Genomic DNA, 13,851 nt, shown 5'->3' with positions numbered 1-13,851 from the left:
GCATGATGATTTGTGAATGCTCAAGTAGCAAAAATGCCGATGGAGTTATAAAAGTGAAGTGTCATTTTTAACTGGTATGAACTGGCTATGTTGTGTTTGATGGTACAGGTTGTGGTTGGATGAGCTTCTTGGCATATGGGACTCGCCACACAACGGCATGACTTGGGAAGAGGTCAGTTATCTTCTCAGTGTGTCCATCACAGTCAGTGTTGTATCGAAAAAGTCGTTCACTTGTCAAACACATGTTAATCACATGTCAATGTACAAGTCTGTCACAAGTCAGTCCCAAGCAAACAGGTGATGCACAAATAACATGTAGTACAAAGTATTACCCATGTCACTGTTCTTTTGAATAGCTTATGACTTGAGACTAGACTTGCTTTTGATTTGTGATGACTTTTGGTGATATGTGACTGACTTGATTAGATCTCTGAACATAGTCTGCCAATCTCATACATATATGGGTGTGCCAATCTCATACCTGTAGGTCCTCAAGCAACATTTAAAGAACTTTTTTTTGCATTATACAGCCATTGGTTTTACGAACCTATGGTTGGCTTTCATGTACATATTGATAATCATCTGCAAAAGCAAGTACTTATTATTTTTTTCAAAAGGGATTATCTTCAATCAGAGTATCAGTATTTTATGGTCTATACACAATGTTTCATTTTAGGCAGGATCTGCTGCCGACCTCAGTTGAAATTATGCAAACCGATGCTGACCGATACAATATAGCCTTTGGTGTTTGTCAGATAGATACAAAGTGTGAACAGAACTCGAGAAAAGCCATTCGCATGATGGGAGTATCTAGACATAATAGGCAGACTCTCTAAATTTGAAGATGACGATCTTGTGCCAAGAAGCTCATCAAGAATGTCCTAACCTTATTTTCTCGTTCTTTGTCAGAAACTGGTTGAGCTGTTTTCAAGGGTGGCCAACAACAACATTGGATACATCGATTGGGAGCCTTATATGGCAAAGGTGAGACTTTCTGCACGTCCTTTAAACATCCTTGAAATCACAGGAAAAAAGTCTTACGGAATTGAGTTGCTATTGACCATGTCACCTAAGATGTCAGATTAGGGTTGTGCATCAGAACCGTTCCCGACGGCTGATGTCAGGAACCAGTTCCAGATTAAGGGATCAGGTGCCCAAAACCAACTTTACAAATTACTAAGTAACTTCTCAGACTATGAAACAGAAAGGTTTTGAATGCCATTTGTGGGGGATTTTCGAAATGAAAACCAGGCTACATGGAAACCAAGCAGATTTTACGTTGTTTTTTTTAGCATTTTAACACGTGACAGATGATGCTCTTGAAAGTTGCAGTTTACCATGATTACATTGTAAAGCTATAAAGCCCTTCTGACACCTCTAATAATCACACTTTTATAGTTTTGTTAAAGGGAATGTACATCATTGGCTTTTGCTGTAATTTTCGGAAATGAACTATTTGAGGGGTTAGTATAATAGATCAAATATTGTCACACTGACATTTTTGAAGTTTTATGTTCGAAAAGGTTGGAAAAACCAAGAAAAACAAAAATGTTCAAGTAGTCTGGTTCCCTGACTCCACAAAAGATAAAATGGATCAATTTATAGATGATGGAAAATTGTAAGGCAAGGGAACCAGTCTTAGCATTTCCAACGGCCGACCACCGTTGGAAATGTATACAAAAATACTATTTTCTCGAAAATGACTTCACAGCAGGTGCCATAATTTTACAAGATGCTTGAGACTGTCATTTACCAACATCCTAGTAAGGTATTTCGTAAAAACTTGGTAGTTTTATTTTTCGATGTTTGCAAATATTGTATATTCCCTTTAAGGACTAGAGTTCCTGTCAAAAGAGGGAATAAACCAGGTTTCATTTTTTTGGGGGGTTGTCTTCAGTTTTGATAGACCATCTGTTATGGTCCCCAGGTACCCATGTTTTTTATCAAAAGGGTACCCGGTTCCCAAGCTATGTACCCATAAATTTACACCACTATGTCCGACCGACAGGCAACCAATAGGCAACCCTAACATTTATGAATCTTTTGCAAGTTGTATATGGACACACGGATAGTTTGTCACAACTTTCAATCCACTCATATTTCAAGAGATACACATGTAGTGCAGAGGAGAACGGTTAGTTGAAAGTTGGCATCTCGTGACCACATTATGCAATTTTGTAAACAAATCTGACATGGTCTTTATCTTTTTTCCAGTCGAATATGATACCGGTAATTTAACTAGTATCTGGTTTTATATTTCTATGTGGAATCATAGCTTGACGTGAGAATGTTTCTGGCTTGGGGGGATGAAATTTCTAAAACATGTTGATATTGATGATGTTGAAAACCCATCTGTTTAATGAAAAAAGATTAAGTCCCCAACTGCCGTCAATGTGAAAATGAAAACCTTTCTTAGAGTACTTGTACAGCGAAATGAGTTAGGTCAAGTTTGCCAGTGGTTGTGCATAATTCCACGTACAACCTTATATTAGGTACTTAGCATCTTAAGAATTAACACTATAATAATGGAGTCTTCTAAAATATACATACCGGTACTGTGAATAGAAAGTAAGAATTGTTTTCCCACCCGTTTTCACATCCAATTCAGATCTTTACTCGCTTTATGCGCGGATTGAACCTTCCTGTCGGAGCAAAGAAACTGCCGGCCACCTGTCCCATCAAAGGATTCGAAGTTGGAGTCACCGCAACTTGGATTGTTGCCATGATGGTGTGTTTAGCACAGATTTACCAACGATTGGAATGACTCTGATGCAGATTTCACTTGCACATGGCACATAGCTGTTCCAAACATCTGTTACAGAAAGTCATTCTTTCTTGACTTTAAAAGAATTTGATATTTGAACAATTATATTGAATTTGGTTGAGACATTGTCCACATAATCCTCAAACATCACCTTTAAGAGCAATGCTGCTCACTTCAAAAACTGTTCCAAACCACTGTGAATTTTTAGTTAACTCTAACTGCTCTTTTACACAATGGAAGTCGGAAAATGGCTTCAGAAAGCATATGAAATGGAATCTACAATAAACTAAAAAATATGTGACCTGCCATAGCATAATGAGGAATAACCCCTACCTTTGACTTTTTTATGTTATGTACATTATGTTAAAGCGCAACTCATTGGCTTTCCAATGATATTCCAAATTTATTTCTGTAGCTTCATTTATTCCAAAGATATAATGCAGAATCTTCAACAGTGTCCTGCCAAGTTTCACTAACCACATTTCGAGGAAAACTGCTTTGAAAAAAAAACCCCATGCATTGCGCCATCAACGGCAATGAAAAAGTTCTTCAGTTTTTCCACTTTTGTGGGTATATTTTCCTCAACAAAAATGCAAAATGTGAATCTTGGATACATTTGGTACTCAAAAATACAAAACAATCAATATCGACTTTGACATGATTTTTCTAGTATATCCAACTTCAGTCGTTGATTAGTCAATACAAGGTTTTGGGGGACATGCCTCATTTTGCCTGAGTAGGTCACATGTATGGATTTGTCATTTTGGGAAAAGTTGGTCATAATGTAAAGGTCACAATGCTGAAATTGTTCAAGCTGAGATGGTATGACCGTGTGAGTGCAACTGGGTTTAAACATGTTTGAAATGTTTTGTGTTATACTGTTTAGTGTTGAGATAGCTTTGCGTTATTACTCCTTGACTATGGAATTAATGCCGTAAGGCCCGTAACTGACAACCCCAATTTTTTTTTTAAATGTGAGGGTATGGACTCCATGTATAAGTACATGTATGCCCTCGACAGTTACAAAGAGAGAGAAAATTGAAAGAGACCACTGGAACGAACGTTGGAACTCATTGCCAACAGTGCCTGACGCTCACGCGAAGATGCAACTGGTTTGTGCCATAGACATATAATAAAACCTAGACACGACATTAACTGCTTTTACGTTGTAAATTAGGTGAGCAAAACGGGCTGCGTCACGCAGCCTGGCATGAAGCGTGAATTATCATGTGGCTTCGATTAACGTCATACTTCATACGTATACCAGAAATGTTCAGGCCAGCCACAATGCACTTGTGCACCACTTATTATTTTGTTTCCCGCATGCGTACGGGACCAAAAGATTGCAAATAACGCACGCAGTGAGACCGTCTTCTTGCGCGACGCGAGGCGTTCGCGTATACGTAGCATTTTGCTCACAGGCGCAATAGCAAATGTTGTGTCTAGGTTTTATTATATGTCTGTGATTTGTGCACACTCAGAATAATGAGTTGAGTGCCATACGTGTGTGAGCCAGTGCGCGGAAACCATGTGACCCTCCCTCTGGGTCTCTTGAAAGTGGTCATAAACCGCCAACTACTGTTCATGTGCAGAGTTCATAGAGCTCACTGTCTTTAAAGGGAATATACATCATTTGCTTTTGCTGTAATTTTCAGAAATGGATGGAATTGGGGGGTTGGAAATATATAGCAAATATAGTAACACTGACTTTTTTGAGGTTTTGGGTTCGAAAATGCTATAAAAACCAAGAAAAACAATAATGTTCCTGTAGTCTGGTTCCCTGACTCCATATAAGAAGAAACAGAGCAGTTTACATACATTGGGGAATTGTAAGGTCAGGGAACCAGTCTAGCTGGCTTGTACCCGTTCATAGGTGTGTAATCGATTGCAAACAAGTGCAATGGTCAATTCGGGCCAGTATTTGAAAAAAAGCCAGTTTTTTCCAACGCTCGTCGGCCAATCAGCGTTGGAAATTGATACAAAAATACCACTTTTCTTGAAAATGACAGTATACCAGGTGCCATGATTTTACAGGATGCTTTAGACTGTCATTCACTAACAGTCCAGCAAGGTATTTCAAAATGATTTGGTAATTTTATTTTTTGATGTTTGCAAATGTTGTATTTTCCCTTTAATGGGTTCAATTTTAATCCAATACATACATGTAGGCTTGTTGCATGCAAAGAGTCAAAATGCCATGGACATCTATCAGCCCTCATACCTAGGACATACATAACAAAATGCTTGTATTTTTTTTATGGTGTCTCCATTTATCCTTAATGCTGGTTTGTTTTGCTTGTTGCCAGGGTAACACCAAGCTGTGTCAGGAGCACCTGTCCAACTTCTTCAATGCTGTGGAGTCCTATTTCCATCCCTCCAACATCGGCAAATACACAGTAAGACACACATGTCCTCCTTTGCAAACGCTGGATAATACTTCTTATAACACCTCACCCACAGATTCTGTGTCTTGATTGGCCGAGAGCGAGTCACATGTTACTTTCTAATTTTGCTATCTCTCTGTGCACGGCCAAAAGTTCTATGTGCATAGCAACCAAAGTACTATACCATTAGCAACCAAAGTACTATTTCCACGGCGCGGTATTTGTGTGCAAATGCATGCTGGTGTGCGCGTTGCGCGTTGTGCGTAGCGAGTATTGTTTCCAAGAGAGCGCGCCACAGAGTTGGGTTCAAACATTTCGTGAAGAGGTGGTTTGGAAGAGAGAAATACATTTCCCACCAATTTTGTATTGAAATTGAAGTTAATTTCAATTGTGTTCAGATTTAAATAATGTAAAATATTAAAATCAAGCAGAATCTGTGGGTGAAGTGTTATAAAACAAATATTGAGTGCTTTATCTCGTGGTGAAGTAAAACTAGCCTCCCTCGGTGATCCATGGACCATTCTATTTTCCCTCGGCTTCGCCTCGGGAAAATAGAATGGTCCGTGGATCACCTTGGGAGGCTAGTTTTACCTCACCACTCGAAGCATTCAATATTTGTATAATATAGAAGTGATAATGAAGTGATATCATGACATGAGCAATGGTTGATTAATTGTAACACTTACAGTAACCAACTTCAAATTAGGTTTTGCCCTTCAATAGTTTATGCGGTACCCGCTGCTATGTACATCAGATTCGAACCAGCCAACCAATCCTGTTAGCTTGGTGGTCGAGTGGTAAGACGTCTGCACTAGAAAGCAGGAGGTCGTAGATTCGAGTCCCACCGAGTGATTTTTCCCAACTTTCACTGGGAGGTAACACACTGAGTATACAGTGTTTAAACGTCGGTGAAGGGCAAAACCTAATTTGATTTATATCACCCCGACGCAAAAATCCATCTTAACCAACTTGGCTTGCCTCTCTATTCATGCCATTATGCGAGAAATAAGATCTTGCCTTGAATTTGTCCCTTTTTTTCTTCAAATCATCAGGGCTAAGATTTATTGAGCTGCATCGAAATAGAAACAGTGAATAAGCTGGAAACTCTCACGATGGTACACATTGTTTGACTTTGGTCGAAAACCTGTTTTTGTGTTCTGTTTTTAGCAAACTTTAATACAAACAGCTCCTTGAAAATTTGTTCAGGCTCCCAAATTAGCTGATGTATAGACACTGAAGCCTAGCAGATTGGCTAGTACATGGTATTTGCCAAGCATTTTCTGTTAGGAAAAGTCGAATATTTGATCATCAACCGAATACTAGAATAGCTGATTGCCGATTTGAATATTTGAAGAAAAATAAAAAACCAACCACTTACACACACGATGACTGTGATGTTATTCTATCGTAAAGTTGCAGCGCTTTATTGTCAGGTGCCACTTTGTGGTCGACTGTAACTACTCTTCCTTTTGGCAGGTTAAAGCCCCTCTACAGTTATAAAACACTTACTGCAAAACATGCCAGCGCCCCATATCAATTGCCGCAAGCAAATTTTAACCAGCACCCCACACTCTTCGTGCAACTATTTGTCATTATATATCCGACATACATATCCTTGTCATTTGATTGGTGGAACTCACATCACATTTGTTATTAATCCCATTCACACCGGGTCTCCAAAAGTACTATCCGCCCATGGGGAATGGGAAATACTATTGAACATTTAGGATCATTCTTGCTCCAAGATGCGGTATTTGTGTGCAAAGGCATTCTGGTGTGCGCGTTCAGCATTGTATTGTTCCAAAGAGCCAGCGCTACAGAGTGGGTTTCAAACATTTTCGCGAAGGGGTGCTTTGGAAGAGAGAAATACATTTTCCTCCAGTTTTGTAGTGAAATAAAAGTTCAAATATATCAAATGACAAGGATCTATATGTCAGTTATATAAAACAAATATTGAGTGGCTTTAAATTGTGAAATGGGAGGAATATTATCGCTCGGTAAAATCTGGACTTTTCCAGTTCACTCGGCAAAGTCCAGATTTTACCTTGCGATAATATTTCTCCCATTTCACTCTGAGCCACTCAATATTTGTATACCGGCGCAGCATGCAGTTGCAGCTGGCAGAACTTTTCGAATATCCGAATATTCGGTCCAACACAGTTTCAAGTAACCGAAGACTAAATTATTCGAAAATGGACTGCCCTATTTTCTATTCTCAGCTCATTCGTATGCTTATACAATCAAGTTTGTTCAGGACGTGCTCATACATTGAGCCAAAGATATTCCTTTCACACAGGAGGCCAATGTACTGACTTGATATTTTGTTCATCAAGTGAAGGGAAACCAAAATAATTTACTATCAGTGATTTTTCATTCCCATTGTTTTACAGCTGAAATTGCAACCGATCCTGTCTCATCTACCATCTGCTTTCATAAAAAGATTACGCAGGTAGGTTTTTTTTGTTCATTGCTTTTGCGTGAAAGATTGTATTGGTACAAAGATTTGGTTGGATTCAGCAGCGTGTTGTGATTTCCACATACAATAACCAAATAAGGCCACAAAGCAAAGGTGTTTTGGTTCCGTCATCAAGACCTGCCTATGCTTCTCAAGTGAATTTGCAACAATTCGGGCGATTCACAATGCAGTGCGCCACCAAGAGTTTGCCATGGAGAGTCTATTTTTCAAGTTTACGGTCGACAAAACATGGCCCATTTGAATGAGTGTCAGTAGACAACTTCAGCTAATTTGTTATAGATTGGGGCATAGCGTTCTGACGCCTTACAAAAAATACCATATTGATAAAAAGAAAAAGAAAAGGGCAAACAGATACTCGGATCATACGCTTACGAAACCACTGACCGGAAAAACTAACAATTTCAAATGTCCCGCGCTGCGAATTTGTCGACCATCTCCCACAATGCACTGGGAAAAAAGGAACTCTCCGTGGCAAACTCTTGGTGGCGCACTGCATTGTGAATCGCCCGAATTTAAGTTTCAGCTCAGATCAGTACAGCTCAGATCTACAGACCGTGCAACTTCCATTCTTTGGAGAATGTCACCATTATTTGATGGGCACAATTAAACCACAGTCTGGATGACTCGAAATATGATTCCCACAGTCATAACTGGTGCACGCTTTCGTGGATTTTGTTGAAACGTACCGGTAGATGCAGTGCCCTGGGGTGGGAAGACACAATTCTTCACTGGATTACTGAGGTCAAAGGTCATGTAGGGGTCTTTGTTCAAATATGCTTCAAATGTTCCATTATCTACAGAGTTTGATGGATTTCAAAGTAACTTTCATGGAGTGATCCTTGGGTGGGGGTTTATGACAACTCTTCCAAAATTGGAGGTCAAAGGTCACTAGGGGTCATTTGAAGTCATTGTTTAAAAAGGCACAAAATTTTACCTTTTTTTTAGAACACAAAACATACAGGAATTGACCGCGAAAAAAGGTGACACATGCGATCCGCAGATCACCTTGTTTACGTAATGACGGTATTTTGTTTTCCTCCAGGGAGCGGTACAAGAAACCAACCTGGGTCCATCCCATCCCTGACTCCCACAAGCTCAGTGATGATGACATCACTGCCTTTGTGGAGTGTCTCAAGCCGTCCGTGTTCCTAGCCATGTACAGCAAAATCGGCAGTATGGAAGCAGCCAGTGCACTACAACACATGGCCCGGGTCAGGCCCGAGCTCGTCATACCCCAACTGTTAGAAAAGTGAGTAAATTCAACCCAGTGTTTGATTTTTTCTCAGCAAAAATTTGGTTTGAAAACTATGTACTGTACTTAACTTTATTACTCATGAAATTGTGTTGAGATGCTGTGTTTTCAATGCACTTATAATTTTTTCCTGTGGATTCAAATTTTATGGAACGTAAACGTTGATGACAACGATTCCCTCCTTTTTACTCCTTCTACTCAAGGACAACGTATTAAAATTTTAAATATCTATATTAACAAAACACTTTGATACCTGAATAGCAGGCCCCATAAAACCCACGCCAGCAAGCAACCTACCCATCCTCTCTGGTATTGCTCCACCAAACATTCGCTGTGACTTCATGACTGCAAAACTTGCTCAGAAAGGCCTTAATCCAGACAGTCGAATGCCCTGTATCTTTGATCCACAAATCAGCAGCAGGCTCGACCGCAAGCACTTCGCCATAGAAGCACTCCGTATCATCACCTCTCATCCTCTTTCCCCATCATGGACCTTGAATCAGTAGAAGGAAGCCTGGTCAACAGCCTCAACAAGACTCTCGTGACTTCATTCAGCCTTCATCCTTCAGACCCGCAGGCTGGGATCTTCCTCATGAGGCCTGGGTCCAACTCAATCATCTTAGAATTGGTCAGGGCTGTAGTGCCTCATTCCCCCACAGCATTGGAGCCACCAGCTCTAATCTGTGTCAGTGCGGCAGACCTCAAACCATCGACCACATCATTCATGGCTATCCTGACTTCAGACCACCAAAAGGCGACCATGGACTCGTAGACCGTGACGAGGACACCATCAAATGACTTGAAGTGACCAAATTACCAGTCTAACTATGATGTTCACCTTGGTCCAGAGTTCATACGAAAGAAGAAGCAGCAAGCCCAATGAAACGAACAAATTCAAAAAGGACTCCAATAGTTTGAGAAATGGAACATCCTGGTTCTAGCTAGAACCTACCTCACTTTGTGCGCCTTGGATAGATCCCCATTGGCATTTGGCTACCTACCACAGCTGCATAGTCTATGAATCTACCGGTAGGAGTCTCTGTAGAAACCCATTGCTAGCTCAAGATTTTGATGTTTCCTCTCCATCTGGGATTCTAGAACCTACACAGAATCCCATCAGCTTATTGCAGTGGTCAGCTCATTGCTCGTTTGCTAAGCATGTATTCTCAGTCCTGGTTCCATGACCTACACTGTCCTGGATACCTTCATAGGACCCATCAGCTCATTGCTACACATATCTGAGAAGTCCCTACATTGGAGTGCCCTTAGGAGGTCATTGCTTGTTTGTTAAGCATTTACTCTGAATCCTGGTTCCAGGAGCGGATTGCAATAACCGGTCTTAACACAATTAGCTGCTTAGTCTCGTGTAGGAGTCTTCTTAGGAACTCATTGCTCGTTGGTTTAACATTTATTCTGAATCCTGGTTCTAGCACCTATCTGCCCTGCACCCGATTTCACGAAGCGCTGCGACGCATCGCAACTCGGGACGCGTCGTATCATCCATTTCACAAAAGTTGCGATGTGTTGAACGCGTCGTAAGTTCCTTGACAACGGCTTAAAACACGTCGCAAGTTACGACGTGTCTAGTGGTCATCGCAAAATAAGAAGAGTCCCTTTCTTAGCCAGTTTAATGCCATAAACATTACATGAACGAGGTTATAATACCGAGGTAATGTGTGTAAAGTTGTAAATAGAAAATTCATTGAATAATTAGGAATTAGACTGGAATATTGCAGTTGAAATTTCAAAGTAGCTATACAGTCCACTGAGAGCTTGTTTTCCTTCAAAATTGCATCGCACGACCGCCATTTTGTTTTTACGTTTAAACAAATTTTGAGCGGAGATCCGACGACTCTTTGTTGAATATCAGACGACTATTTACTGTACTCTGACTTAATACATGAAACAGTCACCAAGTTGTGCTATAAATACACCTACGACGCATGGCACTTACGACGTGGTTTGTGAAATGGATCGCAGGACGCGTCGCAGCTGCGACGCATCGTAGGGATACGACGCGTCGCAGCGCTGCGATGTATCGTAAGTTACAAAGACTTGATGAAATCGGGTGCTGGATACCTTGATAGAACTCCATCAGCTCATTGCCACACTCAGTTGAGTAGTCTATTATATCTAGGAGTCTCCTTAGAAACTCATTTTTTGTTTGTTGAGCATTTTACTCTCAATTCTGGTTCCAGAACCCAGACCTACACTGTGCTAAATACCCCATCACCTTATTGCCGCAGTAGCATAGTCAGTTCCATCTAGGAGTCCCCTAAACTCATTGTTAGTTTGTTAATCCTTTCCTTTCCACTCTGGTTTCAGGACCTACACTGCCCTGGATACCTTGACGGAACCCCATCAGCTCATTGCCACAGTCAGCTGCGTAGTCTCTGTATCTAGGAGTCTCTTGAGGAGCAGCAAGTGGTACTCAGAGGGACGTAGCCACGTGCTCCCTCTGCTTAATGCAATGCTTCCTGGCATTGACCCAAATGACTTTGCCAAGTGCATGGTAAGTTGGATATTGTGAGTCAGACATCTGCTTGGACATCTGATAAAACACTTGGGCGTGCATAGTGGTGAAATGCTAATTTGAATTTGACAGTATAAAACACTGGAAATCTGTAGCACAGAAATTACTGAACAGATGACTTTGTTTATTAAAAGCAGTTTGAAAAATGCTACGCCCATTGACCTTGACGGAGATAATTGTCAAATTATATTTCTTGAGATGTTTTATAAAAATTGGGAATCCAAGGTGAATAGATAAATTTGAAAGATCAATTAACTTTTGTAACTGTAAGAAGTGTTCACAGCTACATGTACATGTACAGAGATTTAGGCGAGACCAACTGCTCAGAACCCGTAGATTTCATGAAATTCCCCAGCGAAAAACATCTAATCGAGTTTATGGGGCATCATTTTCTGTCATGTTGCTTGTACGTTTGTCTGCCTTCAATAGATCACATTCCAGACCATCTCAACCTTCATCTCCCTTGTCCCCCTGGTGGACTGCTCGGAGGCCCCATTAGTCAGGGATGACCTGACTGAACAGGAGCGGGAGCTGTGCTCAGCAACCGCCGGCTTTGAAGATTTCATCCTGACCTTCATGGATCGGTAATTAAAGAAAGCTGTTTCATGTTTCTTTGTAAACATCTTTAACAATCATTGAGAATTTTTTTTTTCCAATGTCTTTTTCTTGTCCTGATTGCCAAAACTCAAAGTAAAAGGAAAGTCCATTATACTGCCCTCTTCTCTGGCAGTTCATAGTGCAAGTTTTTTTTCTACCTTTAAGCTTTGGAGGACCCCTTGATTTTTGTGCACTAATAATATTTGTTCAAATTTTCCTTTGCGAACATTCTTAATCCACATTTTTTTCTCTCATTATGTCAACTATTTACACAAAGTTGACAAGGCAAGCTCCAGTAATGTCCACTAAAATGTCAAGAACCATTCACATTGTTGAATCTTAACAGAACTTGAAAAGAAAATTACTGTACATGGGTCTGAAACAATGATTAGTACATTAAAGAAAAAGAGTTCGAAGTTTGTTTTGGTTTCACTTTAAGTAAAATTTCTAGACTCATTCACCTTTTTGGATGCAATAACATAGACAAACTTTTCAATATTTGTGGAAAATTTGGAAATTTCAAATACAAATTGGGTAAATTTTGCATCGACATATTTGCGACCATTGCCCACCGAAAACATAAAAGTTGGCAAAATGTTTTGGGAGCCTGATGAATATGCAAAAGGTTAAAATTTTCTCAACCCCCATTATTCTGGAACTTACGCTAAACTACTTTTGCTTATTACAGGTGCTTCAGCCTGATAGATAACAGCACCATGGAGCACATCCGATCACAAGACAGTAATCCTAACAGGGCCAACCAGCAAGAGAACCTGTTTGATATGGGATTAACTTCAACCTTCAGTACCATCATGACACAGTGCTCACCACAATTATACAAGGTAGATACAAGACTTCTGTGTTGTCTCTTTATTTTGATATTGAAAACACGTTAAATAACAAATGAATGGAACACAACTACATCTCCCAGATGGATACATGTCGCAAAACTCCACAAGTTTAATAGACCTTACGTGTTATAGGTGGAGCTAGAATGCAGTGGTTTTGTATCACTTCGTAAAATTCATTTTTTGGGGGATAAGGCGGGGAGTGAGCCCTAAGCTTATCTCTCTTTTGGGTGGTAAGATTTCATTCTTTATCTGTTGGCACATCGATATTTATACTTCAATTCAATTTATTCTCATCATGTAAAACATGAAACTTGTCTCCTCGTTCTGCACACGTATAGTCATTTATAACACCTCACCCACAGATTCTTTGTCTTGATTGGCCGAGAGCGAGTCACATGATACTTTGTATTTTTGCTATCTTTCTGTGCACCGCAAAAAGTACTATACCCGTAGCAACCAAAGTACTATACCATTAGCAAACAAAGTACTATTTCCACGTTGCGGTATTTGTGTGCAAATGCATGCTGGTGTGCGCGTTGCACGCAGCGCGTTTTGTTCCAAAGAGAGCGCGCTGCAGAGTTGGGTTCAAACATTTCGCGAAGGGGTAGTTTGGAAGAGAGAAACACATTCTCCTCCAGTTTTGCATTGAAATTGAAGTTTATTTCAACTGTGTTCAGATTTAAATAATTTTAATATAACCAAGCAGAATCTGTGGGTGAAGTGTTATAAATGACTACATGTATACTATACAAATATTGAATGCTTTATCTCGTGGTGTAGTAAAACTAGCCTCCCTCGGTGATCCATGGAGCATTCTATTTTCCCTCGGCTTCGCCTCGGGAAAATAGAATGTCCATGGATCACCTTGGGAGGCTAGTTTTACTACACCACTCGAAGCATTCAATATTTGTATAATACACATTAAAAACTTCACATTGAAACCATAAAAACATATGCATATATGTACAATTAATAGACGTAACAATATGAAAAT

General features: G+C 40.1%; 1 protein-coding gene across 1 annotated transcript in view; it reads left to right on the top strand.

Annotated features, from left to right (window-relative positions):
- Window positions 1–13,851, top strand: part of LOC119742473 (proteasome activator complex subunit 4-like) — a 59,841-nt gene that overhangs the window by 8,007 nt on the left and 37,983 nt on the right. Inside the window, exons 6-14 of the mRNA XM_038218412.1 lie at window positions 109–172; window positions 910–984; window positions 2,609–2,728; window positions 5,071–5,160; window positions 7,539–7,597; window positions 8,667–8,873; window positions 11,202–11,388; window positions 11,839–11,993; window positions 12,695–12,848. Coding sequence (XP_038074340.1) covers window positions 109–172; window positions 910–984; window positions 2,609–2,728; window positions 5,071–5,160; window positions 7,539–7,597; window positions 8,667–8,873; window positions 11,202–11,388; window positions 11,839–11,993; window positions 12,695–12,848 — 1,111 coding nt within the window. The remainder of the gene's footprint in view (window positions 1–108; window positions 173–909; window positions 985–2,608; window positions 2,729–5,070; window positions 5,161–7,538; window positions 7,598–8,666; window positions 8,874–11,201; window positions 11,389–11,838; window positions 11,994–12,694; window positions 12,849–13,851) is intronic.

Source organism: Patiria miniata, unplaced genomic scaffold (assembly GCF_015706575.1).
Source record: "Patiria miniata isolate m_02_andy unplaced genomic scaffold, ASM1570657v1 HiC_scaffold_11, whole genome shotgun sequence".
Classification (NCBI taxonomy): domain Eukaryota; kingdom Metazoa; phylum Echinodermata; class Asteroidea; order Valvatida; family Asterinidae; genus Patiria; species Patiria miniata.
This window is presented reverse-complemented; position numbering and strand designations above follow the sequence as displayed.